The sequence below is a fragment of the Chiroxiphia lanceolata genome, chromosome 2 (assembly GCF_009829145.1).
Source record: "Chiroxiphia lanceolata isolate bChiLan1 chromosome 2, bChiLan1.pri, whole genome shotgun sequence".
Lineage (NCBI taxonomy): Eukaryota > Metazoa > Chordata > Aves > Passeriformes > Pipridae > Chiroxiphia > Chiroxiphia lanceolata.
In genome coordinates this window covers 68263111-68284886 of record NC_045638.1, presented here as the reverse complement: position 1 = coordinate 68284886, position 21776 = coordinate 68263111, and the positions used below count along the sequence as shown (strand labels likewise).

At 45.1% G+C, this 21776-nt stretch overlaps 2 protein-coding genes across 4 annotated transcripts in view; both read right to left on the bottom strand.

Annotated features, from left to right (window-relative positions):
• SMAD9 (SMAD family member 9) overlaps positions 1 to 17851 on the bottom strand; it is a 37835-nt gene extending 19984 nt beyond the window's left edge. For 2 of the 3 annotated variants that reach the window (XM_032680756.1, XM_032680758.1), the window contains exons 1-2: positions 17752 to 17851; positions 3490 to 4116 (exon numbers count right to left, since the gene is read on the bottom strand). In XM_032680756.1, coding sequence (XP_032536647.1) covers positions 3490 to 3901 — 412 coding nt within the window. In that variant the 5' untranslated portion in view covers positions 3902 to 4116; positions 17752 to 17851. Of the gene's footprint in view, positions 1 to 3489; positions 4117 to 4674; positions 4789 to 17751 lie in introns of those variants that run through there. The other variant, XM_032680757.1, reaches the window with a different exon arrangement.
• Positions 17852 to 19719: 1868 nt separating this feature from the next.
• The window catches only part of ALG5 (ALG5 dolichyl-phosphate beta-glucosyltransferase), a 40633-nt gene continuing 38576 nt past the window's right edge, over positions 19720 to 21776 (bottom strand). Inside the window, exon 7 of the transcript XR_004355206.1 lies at positions 19720 to 21775. The gene's annotated coding sequence lies outside the window, so the exon portion shown is untranslated. The remainder of the gene's footprint in view (position 21776) is intronic.

Here is a 21776-nt window from a genome sequence, read left to right as displayed (position 1 = left end):
TACAACCACTGCAGAAGTGTTTTTGGTGAGCTGGATTGCTCCCATCCCATGCTCTTGTGAGCAGCCCCAGGCTGTGAGCTGTTGCTGCTTCTGGAGTTTTCCTCTGCTGCTCCATGAAACTGGGATGATGCATGCCAGGTCTGCTGCTGCTCAGCCAGCTCTGACCAGCAGCCTTAGAAAATGGGGAGCTGGTGATCCCTTTGCACCCAGCAGAGGTGCTGAGCAAGGGCCAGCTGTGCTACAGCAATGTCATGCAGCATTGAGAGGCTGGCACCTCACTGTGGGTACCACATGCTTTCTTCAGCCCTTTGAGAACTCAACATAACTCCTCTAAATGAAAGCTGAGAATTCGGATGTGTGAATAACGCTTGCCAGGGAAAGCCTTTGATTTGCCTTGAGTGAGTCAGCATGCTTGAAGAATTTTCAAGCCTTGAACTTCTTCCCAGCTCTGACCAGGATACTCTTAATTTCTGCTCTACTGTACAGTTTTTGCCACCTCACTTAATCTTTCCACTGACTGTTCTGTGACTGCCTAGAGGGCTAAAGCCTCTGTGGTGGTGAGGAATTCAGAAATTTTCTTGTTTGTGGCTAAGAGTATCCCTGAGGGCCTTGTTCTCCTTGTTCTTTTGGTAACATGCCACTCTCCAGGGCTCAACCACTCTGAAGGAAGTGTGATCAGAGGCTCAAAACTGAGTAACTGAGTGTATTTGGGCTTGCCTTCCCTCATAAATTACCTGCACTTTCTTCACTCAATGGGGGTCCTTTTCTTCTGCCTGCTATTGTCTACCAAGAGCCAGAGGTGGATCCTTCCTTCTATGCATGCTCAAGTGTTGATGATCTTTGTTTAACTGAAGACATATACGGTCATGTCCTAAGTCCTGCTACTGCCTTTCATGCACAGGGCTTTCTCCTCTTCCCTTTAGCTTCAACAGTTCTTGCTGGAAACCTGGCTGTGCCCAGAGCCTCTGACTTCAGAGGCTCACAAGCAAACTACCTGTCTCAGTTTAGTTCCAGGTACAATGTCCACACTGCAATTTCTCACACATCAGTCCATCTCTGCAGAGTTTACTTACCTTTGGAGATCTACCCTCTGGTGAGATCCATCTACTCCCTGTGTCCACAACTATTTCCAAACACCAAACACATGATCAACAGTGAGATAATTGGGCGGTCTTCCACCTGGGAGGCTATCACATCTTAGTCCTACTCGGGCTTGATGAAAGCAGTCAGTTAATCTAAGTGAAAAATTCATTTAGTCTCCTGCTGTCTAGAGCAATGGTGCACCCTCAAATTTGCAACATCTACACATGAATGATCTCATAAAAATAACAGGGTACATGTTTAGGCAGCTTCCAGATTTTTCTGAAACTGAGGCTTCTTCTGACAACAAACAATTCAGATTTTTGACGAGCTCTTCGAAGAAAACAATGAAGGGGGAAGTAGAGCATAACCACCATACCTATCTCCTTCAGACTAGGTAGCCTAACCCCTCTCTGCAGTGGGATGTTGCACAAATAGAGGAAATATTTGCTGTTTTTTTCTAACTGGCACCTGATACTCAGCAGACCTGATAAGAAATCTGCTGGGGACACTGGCAGCAGCAACAAAAGCTATGCATAGTCTGTGCAGTATTGGTCAGCATAACCTAAAAGGTGGCTGGGCAGCCTGAGGATGTAGCAGAAGCAATGACACCCCTGAATCTTCAACCAGAGCCTAAAGCTGCTCTCTAGTAACAGAAGTCTAGGGATCTGCCAGGCCATTGAAGAAAGGGTGAGGCCCTCCCATCTTTGACACAACTCATTCATTCTGGATAAAAGTCAACAGGTCTGGTCATAGAGTAGTTGACTCAGTAAGAAAGACTGCAGTGATGCAAAGTGGTCCACAGAAGGATGGACATTAAAATGAAAATAATACTGGCATGTAGATTATAAAACATTTGGCAGCCATTTAGCAGCTGCTGTACTATTCCAGTACTAGCGTTTGTTAGCTGACACTGAACAGATGACAAGACTAGGGTTGAAAACAGCACTGTGCAGTGCTGTCAGCTACTACAGAGGAGACTCTGTTAACTGCACAGGAGTTACACCAGAAGAAATGAAAAGACACTTAAGACTGCAGCCTTCAAACAGAAAGATACACAAAATGGGATACTTTATGAGCATCTTCTTGTAGATTGCTGAAGAGTTTATTTAGCAAGGCAGGCAATCAGCTTTTTCCACTGAGAACTGTTGACAGCAAGCAGCACTCAGTGTAGCTGTAAAATTTAAAAGTTGTGACAATGTTTACAGCAGTTCAGATACAACTTCACAGCAACAGTTCTGCTGCAGTGGAAGGACTATCAGAGGAGGAAGCAGCCCCTGTTGTTTAACAAATGTTAACAAATGTCTTTCCCTTATTTCATCTATGTGAAAAGAAGCATCCCACAGTTCACTTATCTGATCCTAATGTCACCTCAGAGTAAAGTTCATGCCAGACAAAGAGTAATCACAGAATAATATACTTACCAACCGTATCCATTAGTAAATTAAATTAGTGTGATTTTTGGCAGCAAGGGAGAGCTAGGTTAGACATTAGAAATCATTTTGAACTGTAAGAAGAGCAAAGCAATGGATTCACTTGCCTGGGGAGATTGTAGAGCCTATATCACATGGGACTTTTAGAGCTCATTAGAAAAAGATCCGTCAGGAATATACCCCGTCATTTGTTTTGGTTTGGTGGTCTGGGCAGAGGAAAACAGGATGACTGCTTGAGATCTCTGTCAGCCCTGCTTTCTAACGTCTCTATAGAAGTCAACACTGAACACTATGATTTTTTAACAGCTGTTTCATTGACATAAAGCCCAACCAAATGACCCTTCAGTGTTTTAGTGCTGGCCAAGTCCAGTCTAAAGAGGATCATTGGGGAAATTTCAAAGTTTTATGAGAACTTGGGGGATTTATTTCATATAAACTCTCCCTTTAGGTAAGTAAATTCCATTTAAGGCAGGCCACCAGGCATTTTAGGAAGAATCAACTGACTTGGTTTCATATCCACTGCAAAATATGCGATCTTACTGCAACTCTTGTCTTTAAAGGGGAGCTAGTGTTTCCCGTGGGTTAATGAGTCGATTGTTGATTTTGAGGCAATGAGACATAAATCTTGCCAGGGTGGTAAGTCTGGGCTCGTGCCTAGACTTAATGCAAATGGACACCAGTTCACAAGGGAAGGATTCTGCACCCACATCCATGGAGAGGAAGCTGCTTTCAGCACCCTGGACAAGATCCGGGCACCCTCGGTGGTCTGATGGGATGCAGACCCCACAGGGCAATGGGCTCCTTACTCCTGGCTGCCAGAGCTATGATGCCACAGGGCAGGGTAAGACCCAAGATCCTTCCATTAGATAAAGCCTTTTCACATTTCAGAGCACAACTCGTAGGATGCACCAAGACTAGACCTGCTAGAGCAAGAGCTAATAGAGAGATGTGAATCATTGGCAGATGACATAATTACCTGGGGTTTCCACCCGCCGGTAATGGTAGGGGTTAATGCACACTTCTTTTTGTTTTGAGCCAAATGGGAATTCACAACATTCCAGTGGTTTCAACTCATGGTGAGATTGTAAATCAGGCCAGCGCCACACTCTGCAATATATGACGTGGGGAAGCCCCTTGCGGTGAGACACCTGCAGCCGCCCATCCAAGGAACGTGGGATAGTGACACATTTACTGGGCTGACCCGGGCAGCTCAGAGCCCTTTCCAGTTCTTCCATGGCACCCTTTTTCTTCTTTAACTTCTTCACTAAGGAATCAACAGCTTTTTCTGCCCACTTTTCTTCTTCATCTCCTTGTTTCCAGCCCAGCAGCCTCTTCACTGCAGGGCTGGTGAAGGAGAACAAGGAACTGATAGGGGTGCTGGAGTGCATAAGAAGCAGAGATTACAAACAAGCGCCAATGGAAGCACAAATTACTCTCCTGCCTGGCAAGGCTTGGACGGAGTTTCCACAGTATAGCAAGGGACACTTCCTTCAAGGAAAGGTTCTTCCACACATATGTTCCTGTAGTCTTAGGCACTGGTTACAAGTGGTCCGACAGGGTGGGTCTCAGAACTTTCCAAACATCAAGAAACTGCTGATGAAGCCTGGAACAGCAACACAATACACAGTTAGGCTTCACACACTATTTTCATTGTTCCTTCAATAAAATATTTTGAAAGAGAAATTATTCAAAATGTGTAGTTAATTTGCAATGGTTTTCTGTTTGGTTTTTGATGTTTATTTTGGGTCCAAGCTTCTCCTCCCCATTACCCTCCCCACTCCTTTTAGAGCTGGACGATGGAAATTGTTAAGCATCCAGCCACTTCAACTCTGTTTAGAGTTCAATGCACCAGGCAAATTGTTGCACGACTATGGTTATATTTACTAGAAAACAAAATGTAGCTCTTTTTTATATGCTAGTATCTGTGGGTTCAGCTCACGCATCTTCTATGAAACTAAATCTGTTATATCAAATTTTATGGAAGCAATGAGTAGAATATTGCACTGATTTCAACTCCCTCTGCCACTCCAGTCTCACAGTGTACTGTCAAGAGCTGTACAATATTAACTGCAAAACTAATTTAAAATGACTACTCTCAGGTTTCATTTAGGGCCTTTGAATGATTTATTAGTATTCTCTAAGCTTATTTATATTCTCTCACATGGAAGAGAAAAACCTTGTTTGTCTAGACAGTCTGTTTCTCTCTCTTCAACAATTCACAGCTTTCTGGATCCAAATCACATACTTTTGGACATAGTTTGTGGATCCTCAGTTAGTTTTGCTAGGAGTTGCTACATTTGACAAAGTCCAACAGAAGGAGTTTAGTTCTTGAGGGTTTTTACTTTTTTTCCCTTCATGTAGCTGGAGACAGTCTAATTTTAGCTGTAAATGACATATTTCCACTGACTGGAACTCTGAGGAAGGATGTCTTCGTATGTCAAGCTATTTACTGCTTTAAATAAACTTCATGGACTCCCTGTGCATAGGTAGTCCAAAGGTCTGAACTATATATACAGAGGGCACTTAAAACAGGAGATGGGAACAGCTTCTAAATGGATGCTTCTAGAAAAGTAGCTCCATGACTGCCCTGGTCCACTCTTGTGGACCTTTCCCCCCATCCAGTAAAGGCCTGCTCATAGTCCTCAGCACTACTTATATGCAGCCACTGAAGAGACACGTCACCCAGTCCGGGGAGCAGCAGAGCTTCACAAACCATATTATTCTGCAATTTCCTTAAACGTACAGTTCTTGTAAGAGTTCAAAGGGCACCTGGGGACACCATGTGCAGGCACAGGTACAACACATTGATACAGGAGGCCAATCCTGAAGATTTGGCATAGTCTGATACCCTCGGCACCACACAGCTCTGGAGCATGCTGCAGAGTAAGCACACACAGCCCAGGGCATCAGAGCCTTTTAGACAACCTGAGAACCAAGGATTGCCTGGAGCTGTTTTTTTCTACCAGCTCTTCTGTTCCCATGCCCACCCCTCTGCCCCACTGCATTACCCTTTAAGACGCCAAGCACTCTAAGAAATGCAGGTACACGGATGCATAACAAGCTTTTTCCTTCTTCCACAACAGCAGCAGTGGTGATGGCAGGGGCTCAAATGCCCAAAAGCCTTCTACTGCACTAGGAAGATGGAAGCAGCATAAAAGCAACACCCTGGCATACCACAAACCCCACCAGTAGTTGCTATTCCCCAAGAGATTAATATTCCAAGAACCAGTGAACAGGAGGCTGCATGAAAGTATGCACAGAAGGACTACAAAACTGAAAGGTAGAACAGGCCCACCTTGCTTCAGGCACCTACTACAGTATTGAGCTGTGGCTTACGCAATTTCTACATTATCAGTCTATGTGTATGTCCATTTGTCCTCAACTATCAAGAGAGGTTCCTGACAGAGCACAGCAGAAACCCCCTCACTCATGCCATTCATCAGTCAATGACCAATTGATTCCACAGAACTCTGCCTGAACTTGTCCGTTCACACCAAGAGAAACTTCATATTCCAGATTTTTTCCCTGCTCCGTATTAGTGGAAATCCAATGACCTGGAGTATTTAACTGGACAGTTAATGATGCTTCTTAGTAAAAACCAAAGTCTATTTCAAACACTTAGAGGGTACGTGTGAGAATGAAGTAAATTCAGAATGATTTATCACAGGAAAAAAAACCCTCAAGCTGCTTGTAAAACATAATGTGGATAAAATTTAGGCAGGCAGGCTCCAACCTTTGCAGGAGCAGGCTCAGCCTACAGAGGCTACAGCACCAGCCGCATCTTGACATCCTGTGCAGTGGAGGTGTCTGTCCCTCCCTACCCCAGTGAGAATCTCTGGAGGATCCACCACCACACTGCCATCACTGCTTGGCGGCACCAAACCCCACCCTCACATAGAAAATGAATCAATGCTGGGATTGCTGTGGATCAGCCCTGAAAGCAGCAACAGGAAGCAAGGAAAGCCTGGGATGAAAGCCCACTGGACCAGCAGCAGTGAAGTCTCTGCTCCAGGCTGAGAGGGAAAATGGCTCACACTTCTTATCTGAGGGGGTCTCTCGGGCATTGGCATGTGTAAACAACTGCTTCTGATAAGTTAATGCAACATTACAATCATCAGATATGAAAACATACATGTTCACGTAAAAGTATTGTCCCAAGATTTTCTTTTCCATTTTGACCAAGGTTTTAAATAAACACATTAATCTCGTACAGTCAAATTAAATAACTCAACAGTGACATCAGTATGAGTCTGAGCACTATTGTTGCTAGTGGGAGAGCAGCCAAGACTATGCGTATGAAAGCAAAAGCCCTGCTTTGCAGACCATGTGATGTAGTCTCAGATAGGTACTTTGCACAATTTCCTACTGTGCTCCCCCCAGTTTCTTCTAAAATCTTTTTCTCCCCAAATTCAACTGACATATAAAATATAAATGGTATTAAATAAACAGATTTCAAATAATATTATCTGAACATCCTAGTTTAATGTTATTAAATTACATAATACTGCATACTATTCAGCAGACTAAGTCCTGTGTTGCTACACTTAGATTCTCCATTATGAAATACCTAGGCAGCCACTCTGCTCCAGGGCTGCAATGACAGGGATGTAAATTCACAATTTAATTTTAACAGTCTTTTAGGACTGAAGCAGTTGCTTCAGCTCTGTGTCTTTGGTAACAGGCAACATGCCTACCCAACTGGAAACTTCCAACGTTAAAATGTTTCAAAACCATGCTTGATGTATTTTCTGTGCCAATGATCCATTGTGCTTCTTGATGCTCAACAATTTAGAGCGGCAGTGGGGAGGGAACCGTTACAGTTTTGATCCATATCCCCACCACATGTGTAAAGCCATACTATGATGGTAGTTCTGCTCTGGTCACCTCTATCTCCCTCAGTGACAGCATGATGTGTTATCCTGAGTACGAGTCAGGCATCATTCAGGGTACATTCCTAACATGATTCCCTCTCTTCTGGAACTATAAGGAAGGCTTTATCTGTCTGTCAGCTAAGTGACTGGTCAACACTAAACATGGTCAGTCTTCCATGTTATAGATCTTTATTCCATCACTGAGTTTAGCCTAAGGTCTGAAGCTTCATTTAGGGAAGAGGCAGAAGACATATGGTATGTGAGCATGGACCTTTCACTTCTGTAGGGCCTGCAGGAGAAGGTGGGACTGGAAATGCACTAGCCCAGTTCACTGGCTCCATTCCCCCTAAACACAGGGCGCCTACCTTAGCTATGGTACAATAGTGGTGGGAAACTGGAACTTGACTACCTATAGCATGTTATTACCACAGCACCTGGAATAGCTTCGGTCTGTTACAGCAGCACCTCCAAATCACTTGTGTGTAGTTCAAGAGTTAGCAGGGAACAGGGGTCACTCCTGATAGGCCTGCACAGAGACACCCTGTTTTGGAGGGTGAGACAGCCATTGCATGGAAGTAAGCCTCAAGCCAAGGAACAGTATAAGGTAGGTTTTTCCTAATGTTTAATCTACACCTCCCCAGACACAGCTTCATACCATTCCCTCAGGCTGGGGGAATTTCCCTACCATAGGCACGGCAGGGAAATTGTATCAGTCCTTGTTACATTTCACCCTAAGTTTTCCGCAGAAGTTGAAAAGGAAAACTGCATGGATGCTAACAAAACCAGACTTAAACCACAACTGTATAAAAAGCAAAGGGTCCAGTCTCCCTCAAAAGCATATCTGTGCATGTGTGTGTAAGCACACGTGTATGCAGACTGTGTATGCTTTGGAATAAAGAGTCAACATGCTGCCTCCACTGGAAGCGCTCGTCTGGGCTAACTGTGCCGTGAGAGGCAGAGGCAGGGCTATCTGTCTCAAAAATGGCTGACATCAGTCTTGGTGTCACTGCAAAAGCTATGTAAGGCCACAGAGGGAGATTCCTCAGAGGGTTGTCTAGACATAAGCTGTGCAGTTCTTGGAGATGAATGCGGCTAGAAAATGGAGTAGTGCGACAATTATAGCTGGAAGTCTGCCGCTCGGCGACTAAATCACAAGAGAACTGGAAGGGAGAAAATAATTTCAGTCAATCAGTGTAAAGAGGAATGCTGTGAACATGCTCTTGGTTAGTTATTTTTACCTAGCACTGATTCAGTTACTTCTACCTACTATGAAAGAGAGAAGCATGCAAGTTTTCTTAAAGCTGAGTCTTGATATGTTTTCAAATGTGGCCAGATGGCAGCAGCCAGCACACACTCAGGGCTGGCAAAGAACCTCCTGGGTTTCATCACCACTGCCACTCATTTATGGGGATGTTCCACACATCAGAAGGGGAAAGGGCTATAAAATAAATAAATAAAGAAATAAACTAACAGAAATGTATACAAATACTTGGGCCTCAAATGAGCAAGGAACCTCACCAACCTTGCTTTGGGCCTCATGCACAACCCTTTTTGGTTTTTTTGTAAGCACAGCAGCTCAGAGTTAGGCAGGAGAGTTTCACACGTGCACTTACTCTGGAAGAGCAGTGTGGAAGCACACACCTGAGCTGCACAGTCATGAGTAATCAGCTCATGGCTTGGGAACAGTGGCCACATGTTACTCTTAACACATGTAAATCACTTGAAAAGACTCATGTTCCACTCGTGGCACCCACATCATCATTTGGGATCCCCCGAGGCTTCTTGCTGTGCTTGGGACCTGCCAGACAAGGGTGCTGTTATGAACCTATCTGAAACCACTGTCTTTCACACCCAAGAAAATACAGTGAATGAATTATTCATTACAATGTTACCTTCTTCTTCTTACTGACAACCACAGACCTGATAGCCAGCATTTTAATTACATGGGACATAAAGGAGGTTGGGTTGTTTGTTTTTTTTTTTTTATTAAGAAACTAAATTTCTTCTTCATCTGACCATGGTCTGCTTCAACTGGAAACAGCTGCAATGATAGGAGGTAGAATGCCTGGGATTTAAATATATCCATGTTTCACACAGCCCTGGCAACATCTTGTTGTTTATTCCTATAAACTTAAATGAATAATGCAAACTTGTGAAACTCATTTTCTTGAGTCTTTTCAAGTTTGTTCTGAAAACCCTTCTACAATGATTTTTACGTGCAGGCATCAATATCAAACAGAAAATCCCACAGCACCTCATGCCTCTCCAACCACTCATCTACCCTGTGGAGCTTTCACCGGAACTCACTGCCCTCCAAATAAAGCAAGGACAAAATTTGATGCTAGTGCCTAAAAATCTGTGACATCCAAATAATTTCTCTGGACTTTGAATTTTGAGTGTAATTACTCAAATATTACCTCATCTGCTCCACATCATTTAGCTTCTCTTGACAGGAATAACACATTCTCCTTTGATATAAAGAGGGAAAGGTTCAGGTATATAAGCCGCACACCTTAGCACAGCTACGGGCACTTCCATAGGCCAAACACTTGTGGAAATGTTTAAGATGCATAAATTCTGTCACGAAAGAAAATTAAGCACCAAGGTCACTTTTGGTACGCCCATGATGCCTGACTAGGAAGAAGGGATGTACCAACTCCCGCAGTGGGACTACTCTGAGTGAGCACACTGACTGATTTTTCAACAAAGCTTCATTGGTGTGGCATAAGATGGGGAGAGTAGAGGGGCATGGACATGGTAACAGTTCACCCATGTGCAAAAGGCTGTTGCAGGCAGGATAGGGGCATGTCTTTCATGTCCACTTGAGAAACAGGGAGAGCATACGAATAGAACAGACACATGTTAGGACAGCTGCTGCTGGAAGTCTATGAGTGCATATTACACAGCTTGCTTCAAGAATAACTGTGCTGACCTTGGGGAGGAAGAAAGGACTGGAAAACCCCTTGAGATGAGCCCTTATGACCCTACATCCCCTACTATGACTAAGCAAAAGAGCCCCTCTCTTCAGGTGCAGCACTAGGCTGACATGGCTATGCTGGCTTCAGCCCCTGGGCTACTTGCATCCAGCTGCTGAGGGTAAACCCAAACCAGAGGGCTGGATGTTATCACTGATTTTTGCCTTCAAAAATCTCCCACAATATTTAAAGGTACCCCACAAAATTACCACAACCAATGTCTGTGCAAAAACATTAAACCAGACCACTTTATCACTGCGATCTCTCTTTGACTGCACTTCCTTCCTTGATATTAATTCTTAAAGGAAACCAGTGACTGTGATGTTTATAAGGAGTGAACTGCACTGTGTTCCCTGGCTGGGCCACACTGAAGTTTCTAAGATCCAATTCCACAGGGACACATCCTCTTCTCTGCCTCACACCCTGCTCCCTGCAGGCAGAAGGAAGACTCATTCACCCAGCCCCTGTCTCACCCCTTCCTGTGGCTACCTTGCTCAGCCTCAGACCAGCAGCTCTGAGGAAGAGCCCCTCTCCCTGCTGCTTTCCACCAGCAGAGCTGAAGGCTAAGGAGCACATATGCCATGGAGGAGCTCTGAGTACATATTTGTGGGAGAAGGCAGGAGGCAGTGGGGTGATGGGGAGGCACATCAACCTGCTCTGGGAAGCCAAAATGTCTTCTCATGGCTCTGGTTATCCCCATTTTGTAGCCAGTCAGTCCTACATTCTCCACATACCCACCATTCCCAGAGAAACTGTACCAAAGCCCATTGGTGTTTCTAAAAATGGAACAGTTAGAATGCACAAAAAATAGAATTCCTGCTTTTAAAATAAAAGCTGACTCGTCTCTAATACAAAACATGCAGCCAAGTGCCTCCAGAACAAACACTTCACAAAGGAAGAAGGCGACTTGAAAAGAATTTCACCTTCAGTGCTAGCCTGAAGTTTATATCCACACTAATCAGATGCTGTAACCCTCGTTATCAATCACTGGCATTCTTGGAGTCATTCCCAAATACCCATTTTAGGAAAAGGATTTCCTTAGAGTTAGATGTTAAGAACGTTGTGAATAAGCATACATCTAAAGAACAATTATTTCACCAAGGATGTGGCACTCCAGTCTGATGGAAACCTATTCTGGAAGTTTAGTGTCTTAAGCTGTTAGAAGAGAATACATTTGGAGTTCTGGTTGTGCATTTATGGTACACACAGGGAAGAAGGGTAAAGCAAACACTCTCCTCATGTTGCAAGGTAGCAGCACATCCACCTACTTAGAGGAGACCTGAGGGCCAGCTGAGTCAGCATCATGTCAAATACCTTCATTTCCTGAGAGAATACATGGAACTGGGAGGCTGGCTCCCACCGGCAGACCTGCAAGGTCTGATCCCAGCAATGAAACCTGGCGCCAGGTTCTATCCATGCAAGGACTACATCTCGTGTTTCTGAGATCTGCTGCCTAATTGTGCCAGGAATCTAATGCCACAAAGTCAGAAATAACCTGTGGCATTGGGCATTAGCTGTGGAGTCTGTTGTCTCCAGCACCCCACGCTTACGGGGCACCCTGAGGCACGCTCCTGGCTGTAGCCTGGCAAAGACACTCCCTTGCGTAACATCCAAGGTCCCAGAGAGACACACATCGGGGGGGTCTGCCTGAAGAGTTACTTAGTTATGGTATTTAACACAGCAGATATCTTTTGCTGGCCATTTAGCATTACACAGTTTGGCAAGTGAAATACAGATCATCAGATCATATGGATCATCAGTAAAATACTCAAAAGGAAGAACTTCCAGAAGTGCTTCTCCTCTGACTGGTAGCAGGCCTGGAGAGAGAGCAACAGCACTGCTGGCCACCTCTCCTTTGCAGGTGAGACAGCCTGGCCAACTGCATACAGGGGAATAGGTTCAACACACAAAAGACTTTCCATATACATCATGTTAGCAGTTTTCCATGGAATTGCATTAGCATTTCATTGTGTTCAAACCATATCACATTCAAATCTGTTTTTCCTAAAAGGTTTTCATTGTACATCACTGTGGGAAATTGCTAATGCAATAAGATTGACATATAGGTTCTCCTGCATGAACATCCGCAGTAATCTGTGCTAATTGAGCTCTCAGTGGCTTGTGAAACCCTGTGGTGGGGGGAGGAAGGGTGGAGCATCCACAAGGCTTACATCTTGGAGAACTGCAACAAATAAGAGTGTGGAGGACAGGTAAGCACTAATATTAGTGTGCTTTATCCACATAAAGATCTGATTCAGTGGCAGGGATTGCCTTGGACGAGGTACCAACGCTCCCAAGCAACAGCACTGAGGTATTTTCTATGAAAAATATCTGAATATGCTTGGACTTTTTACAGAAGTTATTTCACAACAACAGGACTAAGAACAAAAGGAGCAAGAACTTGCCTATCTGGTTCCCTTCTGTGGGGGTAAAGGAGGAGATGGCTGGCTATTCCCACTGACTTCAGCTGAAGATGTGGGTGCTCAGATTCTCTAAACCAGAACACTTGCTTATGAGATTAAACAGTCTTCATATGCCTATATTTGAGCCTGGGAGTGTAAAACCAGGGCTGGACTCTCTTCAGCATGTAAGATGACATGTCATCTTACCAGCGTCGGAAAACACTGAGCAAAAGGCATAAATTGGGCCCTGAGTCTTTAAAAGAAACATATCACTCTTCTGTAAATCCACCCCAGGACTGCAAGGAATATCCCCTTTCTCCAGGGCTGCTTCTCCACTTCTTCTCCCCTCCTAGCACTCAGCTCTGCCCCATGCAGCCCCTACAGCCCAAGGGTCCCAAGGAGACCACCACCAAGAAGCCTGAGGTGGTCCTATAGGACACGCAGCAGGGCAGGCATGGGAGTCGCAAACTGCAGCTCCCACAGGAATGAATTTTGGTTTCTCTGCTCTAGATGTCTCTGTGAAGGCCTCATGCCCTGTATGAAGTAATTCAAGATCTGCTGATGAGAGAGATAAATTAGATACCTCATATATGCTGCAGGGTAAGAAACTGCACATTGGTAGTAGAGTAATTTGACAGAGAAAAGTAGGTTTGGATAGACAAGACCAGAAAGTAACCATAAGAGAGTCTTGAAAAGCCACATGAACTGCTTATGCCTCCAGTCAGTTCTGTGTCTACTGGGTAGCACGTGGGATCACCTCCTGCCACAGGCCTCTGGGTGAATGGCTTTCCCTCAGGTGCCTTGATTTCTGCATCTGTCTTACAGGCACCCTGACAGGGATGGCTTTGTAAAGCACTATGAACTCTCCTGAATGAGGAACGCTGCACAGGAATGTTTAAAAAAAAAAAAAAAAGAAAAAGAAAAAAAAGGATTTTTGTTAAGGAAAGGCACAGCAAGAAAACACACAAAAAACGATTAAGTATTGTTGAAATGTATTGACCTCATCATCAGGGTTATTCACGTTATAAAGAAGTCTTCATTACGCGGAGCTTTGCTGTTTGCAGATGTCGCCTTCTGGAAAGTCTCTCCATTGCCAGCTCCTGCCTGCTGTTCTGCACAGCATGGCTGCCTGACCAAGCACACCACCAGACCGAACAAACACAGAACCACCGTTATCAAGAAATGGCCAATCTGCCTCCTACTGTAGCCAGGTAGTAAGGGTGAAAGGAAGCCTGATGCAGAACAAACTCTAATGACCCGGGTGTCTGTTAATTTTCTTTCCTCCGTATTTCTCTCTTTTAATGGACAGACAGTGAGTTTGAGGCCAATAGTTCTAGGGAACTCTGGATGCAGGGAACATTTTCAAAGCCTATAAAAAGACCAGGCGTACAGATACTCCAGAAAAGGGGATGTTTCAGAAAAGGGGATGTTTCAGAAAGAAAAGCAAAAGATGCAGGATTTTGGCATGGGTCATGCTAACTGGGAGCAGAATGTAGGTGGGAGAAAAGAGCTTGTTGGGAAACTGGAGGTTGCAGTATCAAGCTGGAAGGTTGCCATAGTGTGGACTAATGCTTTGGCAGCTGCAAACAAAAGGAAGGAGGAATGTAAGAAGCAACATGAAGAAAAAGCATCAAGAGGTATCTGGAAGTATCAAGACCCATGAGAAACAGAAAAGGCAAAGATGATGCTAAGTTTGGCAGAAGGGAGGATGGCATTGCTACTGACAAGGAAAAAGAGTGGAAAGGAAACAAGTTCTAGAGAGAAGGATGTGGGAAAGATAAGGCATTGCTCCGTCCAATCAGAAACACACCTCAATCTTAATGCTGTCTCAGAAAAACAGAAATCAATTGTCAGATTTTCTTCTTTTTTTTTCTTGTGGTTTTTTTATGTAGGAGTGACTGCATAAACTGGGAAATCTCTGCTCTATGTCCACCTCCACCGCGTCCTTGATGTGCCCTTGTCCAGAGGAGCCTAACTTCAAAGTGAACTGCTCAACCTGCCATCTGTCTAAGATGTTGCAACAGTTCCTGAAGAAACCTGCAAGTGGTCCTGTAGAACAATCTGTCTAAAAATCACACGCATCTGCACAACATTTGGGCAGATAACGTTTCACCTGCTTTGATTTAAATGAGAACATGTATTAGTCAGGATCTCAGTCTGGGCTCTGATCCCGCCATCTATTAGATCCACTCATCTGCAAAAGCACAGCAAGGTTTTTAGCTGCGCTAATAAACACACAGGACCCAAGACTCTTTAAGTCACTTGTCCGTCTGTAAAATTCCCACAGTTTTAACCATTCAAACATTAGAGACAAAATATAAGACGGGAAATAATTTGGGATATTTTTTAAAAATTAATTTTATTGTACTCTACTCAGAGTCTAATGCTTCCTTACAACCAATGTTCTTGAAGACAGTAATAGGGCTGCAATGATTATTTCAAATTGTCATTGTTATTGGTATCTTTTGGTGTTCATGTACAATAACACTAATGATTCTTTATACATGCCTGTAGCAGGAAATCAGGCAGTCTAAGAGAACAACCTTTCCTATATATGTTTTTGCTGTGTTGTTTTCAGTTAAAATATTTATGATGGGTTGTTTTTTTTCCTTCCCTGTAATTATTATTTGTAAAGGGTATATTGCACAGCAAATGGAATATCTGTACACTTTCACTGTATTTTTTGCAGCAGACAAATTTCCTAGAGCATATATATATTTGTCTTTTGGCTCCCTTTATTCTTTAAAGTTTCTTTCAAAGGGGTGCCTAGTACTGCTGATGCTGGAATTACTGTTAGTCAGTATCAGCACTGGTGATAAACTCTAGCTAGTGTTCTGGTTAGAGGTCACTCGTAATTAGTAGTCATTGTCCTTTGAATTTAACAATGGAAAAATAAAACTTTATAGCGACAGATTAGCCTGGCCATCAAAATTACAGCACTTTAGCATTCAGGAGAGAAGATTACATGACACACTATCTCCCAGATTGATAACAGCACATGTGAGATGCAGAAAGTCTGTAAAAGAATAAAAGGAGAGAAAGGAGGATTAACTGTCCAGATGTTATGTGATACATTATAATGACACTCCTACACTCCTGTTTTAGTGAGCTGGGTGTCCTCTTGTACCCACTGAAGGCAAGGTAGGACACTACTACAAGTTTCTGTAAGAGTAGCTTTCAAACCCGAGGTGCTACCTAGTTCCTCTACACACATCTCCACCTTCTGCAGATATCTGGCACATGTGTACATGACTCTTAGTCTTGGGCAAGTGTGTTAATAAAATACTAATACTCAACTTCTTCACAAAGTCGTGCAGTTGACAGCTTTGTGCATATTCATTTCATATTCATATTCATTCTATCTCCACCTCATAACAATTTACAAATCTTGATACGGATGTGATACATAAATTGTTAAATCTTCCAATTTGTGTATATCATATGGATACGATAAGGATTCATGACAAAATAGACTTGACCCTTACTCTAGTCATTTTTGCAGAATTACCGTTTATCAGCTCACGTAAAAGTTAACCAAGTCAAGAAAAAAAAGTTTCTAATTCCATTACAAACAACAAGCAGGAATGGGAACCAGCGCCAAACTCAGTAAATACATGATATCCTTGATACAATTGACTTTAAATGTATTTTTGGGCATGTTTATTTTAGCTACTAAGTCAAATTAACTCAATATTTAAAAAACCAACAAACAAATCACAAACCTCCCCAGCCTCTGCTTTAAAATCTAACAGGAAGCAAAGATGAACCAGCCAGACACTGGTACTTATCAAATCTGAAAGAAGGGAGTTGTCTGGCTGGATTAAAACGGATGAGGTTTGTTTGAGTGATGACATTTGTCCTTCCATTGCTGAGGGAAAGAATTTTGCAGCGTTTTCTTCAGCTTGTACTCCCGAAGACGAGAGGATTAGTCCTACTACACAAATATTTGCACGTAAAGAGAGGCACACGTTCACACCTCAGAGATAGAGAGTACTGAAAGTTGCATTATCTGCAGTGTCCTTCCCAAACCACTACCAACTTGAATACATTCCCGAGCGGTGCACATCATTTCTCACTTCTGCCAAGGGAGAACTCATTCACTGAACAGTTGATCGTTTGAGGCTGAAATTCTTTTTCACTAGTTTATAAAATGCAAGTAATTAACAGTGCACGCGTATGTGTGTGTGTGTGCACGCACGTCCATGTGTGATTTACTTTCATTCCCACTAATGCCTCTTTTAAAACCAGACCTGGCTAGCATCAAATAAATTTACCCATAAAATCAAAGTTACCACACAATATCCGAATTGTTCCAAATGAGCCAAACTCCGAATTCCCTCCACTTAGAGCAGCCTGGGCGTAGAGATAAAATTACAATGATTTATAATTTGCCATATCGAGGACTATTGTTTTTGGAAATGTTGGGTACTTGCTAATGCATAACGTTTGAACTTAAGAGCCAAAAAACCCCAAAGAACACAACAACAAAACAATCAGAGACACCGTTCGTAGCTGGAATAAAAACCCCAAATCCCAGTAATTCTGCTCCGTTTTGCCTGGGAGCGTGTCCAGGAGCGGGATTTCTTGAACAGAACACAACCTCTAAAAGGAAAAGTATTTCCAAACGTGTCATGTGGGGCTCTGTTGTTTCTTTTCTTTTATTCCCTCTCCTACTTAAACGAGGAGGAAAGAAACCCTGACAGCGGGAAGACTTGTCAGCGTTTAGCCATCCATAAAAATGTTTTTCCCCGCGCTCCTCCTTTCGCTCGCCGCCCTGGCGTCGGTCTGTCTCATCTCGCTGCTCCGCGGCCCCAGCCCCCGCCCGCACAGCGCCCCAGCCCAGCGGGGCCGGGGCCGCCAGCCGGGGGGACACGGCGCGGGGTAGCCCCGGCGCGAAGTTTGGGGCGGCGACGGCGGCAGGACTGTTCTCCGTCTCCCCTGCCACCCCCTCCGCCCTTCCCGGGACGCGGGCGGGAGCCCCGGCTCTTACCTGCCAGCGGGCACGGGCTGGGGTCTCGGCGCGCCGCAGGCGGGAGCGGGGCTGCAGCTGCGCGGCGGCGGCGGCGGAGCCAGGGCGCAGCGGCAGCGGCAGCAGCAGCAGCAGCCCCGGCCGGCGTCAGTCAGGCGGGAGCCGCCAGGCTGTATTAGTGCGCCGGGCTGGACCGCGGCCAGCAGCGCCGTGGCCGCCGGCCCGCCCCTGCGCCCCCCCGGCCGCGCCGCCCCCGCACACAACTCACAACCGCACACACCCACACAGGCACATCCACACACGCGCACACGCACGTTTGCACGCTCGCACACACGCTCACACAGTTACACGCTCACACGCACGCTCACACACCGCGCACCTCCCAGCACACGCACCCACCGCACGCCGCCCCCTCCTCCGGCTCACCCGTCCGCAGACGCCGAGTTCTGCCCCTCCGGCGCACGGGCACACGGACACCCCTCTGACAGAGTTCACCGCAAGGCACAACCATACGCCCCCCTGGCGCGGAACCCGCCCTTCACACCCCCCCCCCATACACGCTCCCACTCGCCCCCAGCCCAGCGCCCCGCGGGAGCGCAGCCCCCTGAGGCGCCGGTATGTGCCCGCCCCGCGGCTCTGCGCTGAGGGGCACTCCGGTCCCTACCCTGCCCGGGGCTGTGCGGGGGCGACGCGGCGTTTGTGTGCGGCCGCCGGGTCTCCCCGGGGCAGAGCCTCCGCTCAGTGCCCCCGCAGCCGGCCCTTCCCCGTGGCCTTTTTCGCAAGCCTCCGAGCCCCCGAGGATGGACACAGCGGCCAAGCGGGGCGTGGGGCATCTTCTCCGTCCTCCGCCGCAATGGGTACTGCTGAGGACCCCGGCCTCTGAGGATAGGGGACAAACCCCGGCTGTGGGGAGAAACTTGGACAATGTCACTATGGAGCGGTTGGACAGCACAGCTGCAGAGGGGTTTGGGGGCCAGGCTGCACCTTTCCACACCGACTGTACAGGGATTCCGTCATTGCACAGGACTGGTCAGAAAACAGCAAACTGCAATCGGCACTGGGGAGCAGATGAATTTTCTGCTCCAGAGATTACCTATTAAGCCCTCATATTACTTAGGAGTAACCATCTCTAGCTATGTAGCATATTGTATTAGCTGTAATAAGGAAGGGCTGAAAGAGAAATATCAGCGAAGTCAAGTGGCTTCAAGGACTCTAGACATAAAAGCTACTTGTGAAATTGGGGCTCCAGGCAGTGCTAGGAACAGGCACCAGCTGAACCCGGCCGTGGCTGCACCGAGGGGTTTCAGTTAAATGGCGCTGAGCCTTTTGAGGTCAATCAATAAATATGATTAAAGATACAATCCTGCTGACATTTTCACCAAAATTTTTTTACATTGTAAACGTGATAGCAAAGCTAATATTGTTTGAGTAGACATCAAAAAGCCACAATGGAATTACAGCTCCACAGCACAAATTTATTGAAGCATGTGTGCGTGAAGGTTGTGGTGCAATAAGGAGATATACGGTGTAATGCCCCAAAATGTCTTTCTTTCCCACTTTGGCCTGAAACATCTTAAAATACCAGCAGCTTTCCCACTGCTGTTTGGCTTCTACAGGAGACTTCTCGACAGATGAGTGGCAGAAGAGATGCTGTTATTTATAAATCACTGTAAACATAAATAAAGTGCTGGTCACACATTCTAACTCGGCATGATTTCAGATTTTATATCCATAATGATGTTTATTTTTAACTGAAGACATCACACTGTAAACGCTACACACACAGACAGTTGGGGTTGCTTGGCTTAAGTGTGGTGTGTAACTTAATGAGGCATGGCTCTTCATCATGAATCTGAGGGCCCTCACTGCTGGGTCTCACTGCATCTTTTCAGGTGTTGAAACCACCAGTTTCTCATGCCTCTGCTCACAGTTGCTGTTACCAACAAAGGGATGGCAGGACAAGGTGGGTCTGTACCCATCGCTGCTCTGGTGCAGAGCCTGCTGTGCTATCTCCTGTCCATCTTCATTGGCAGTGTTCATTAAAATGCCAGTACTGCTACTGGAGCAATCCCAGCTGGTGGGGGATAGCAGCAGAGCCGCTGTTGAGATTGATCGATCAGTTCCTAAAGCTTTACTTTGATTGAAGCTTCCCATTAAAGAGGCAAAAACTATTTGTGAAATGACTGAATTGCATTCGTATTTGTGTGGTGCCAATTTTAACTGTGCCATTATGAAAAAAGTCTAGCTAACAGAGATTAGATGGGTATATATACTACTAGAGTTTGACATACTATAGATTATAGAGCAGGCAACAATTTTTTTTGCATACAATTGTACTTCAGATCATGTGGCATTTGCACATGATGCTTTATTATGGTAGCTGAATATATGCTGGTGTAACCTCTGATCTGATAAACCCTTTGAACTATGTGTCTTCTCAGGAGCAGGGCTGATATATCCCACATCTCCTTCTCCCTCTCTCCACACACACTTTCAGACCCATTCCTCATTCCAAATCTTCAGCATGGCTTTCAAAGCCTATGTCCGCTTTATAAGGCTCTGCTCCTCCTGCCAGGGTGACTCATCACCTGTCCCTCCTCTGCACCGCCTAGGCTCTGCTAATTCCATTTCTCATTAGCTGTTATCCCTCTTGAGTGCCTCATTTCCCATCCTGCCCCTTGTAAATGCCTTCCCTTCATCTGCACATGATGTAACTTATCTTCTCAAATCCTGTCCTGTAAAACATGGACCAACCTTCTTTAATCATAAACAAAATCCTGATATGAGGGTATCCTCCTTATTTTGGTCTGTATTTTGTCTTTTTTTGCTGGATAGCTATGTAAAGAAAATTAAATAAAAGGTTAAGTAGAAAATAGTAAAGACTGGATGTAGCTGTAAAAGAGAAGGAAGCATTCTAATTCCTTTTAGCATTAGAACTGTGTAAACCACATAGAATAACATGCATTTTCCGCTTGGAGAGAACTACAAGTTCCTAAGAGTTGTAAGTCCATTGACTCTGTATGTACTGCCCCAGGGCTCTGCTGAAGTACTGGCACTGTCCTCCACCTAACAAGAAATAGCTGTTAAAACAGCAATGTCATGTGCTGTGTGATGGAGATACATCAAACAGCTCCAAGTGTGCTGGTGCAGGCACTAGAAGACTTATAGCCACAGTATCATGGATTTACTGAGTGAGTTACATTTTCCTCAAGGGCTTTCTCAAGGCAAAGACACAGCAGGCACTTGCCTCTGGCAGCAGATTTTTGAGAACAGCAACATAGCTGTGGTTCTGTTGCCCACTTTGCCTGTGCCAGAGCCCTGGAAAGTGAGGGCTGTTCCTGTATTGCAGGGTGGAGTCAGACATGCAGGGCAGCCTAGCCAAGAAGCAGCTGACTATTCAAACAGCAGCAATCACCTTCTCACTCCTTCAGTGGATGCTTGAACAATGAGCCCAAGCCCTTCCAGGATGCCTAGCTCCACACCTTTAGGTCCCCTTTCCAGGATAGAACTGGGCCAGCCCCAGCCCCTCACCCTCGGGGTTGGCTAAGTTTGATGTCTCTTGTGCTGTCTAGAAGCTTGGAGCTTGCTCAGTTTACCCTGCTTCTTATTCACAGACAGTTTGGATATCTCAGTATCCTAACTAATGTCCAGCCGGTTTGGACACATCTGTATCAGGTTTAAAAATAAACACTTGAACCATCAGGGAGTCTTCTGTCACACCTCTTTTCCAGCACCGGTAGGATGAAACATTTGCTCTTTACAAACATATTTCATGCTACTCATGTCAATTTTCCTGCATGTTTGTGGCTTAAGATGCTAATTCTCAGAAGAAAACCAGGTGGAAAAAGCAGCTGCAATCTTGTGCAACATATTGGTGAATGAGGCATTGCAGAGATTGTGCTGGGCAGCTGAGTTCTCTGTTCCGTCACAGCTAAGGCATTACAATTGCTCATCTCACTGCTCTTTGCTTCAGACTCTAAAAGTGAAGCTATAAATCCAGAGAGACAGAAGAAGGAGGTAGGCAGGCAGGTTTGGAGATCTGTGCC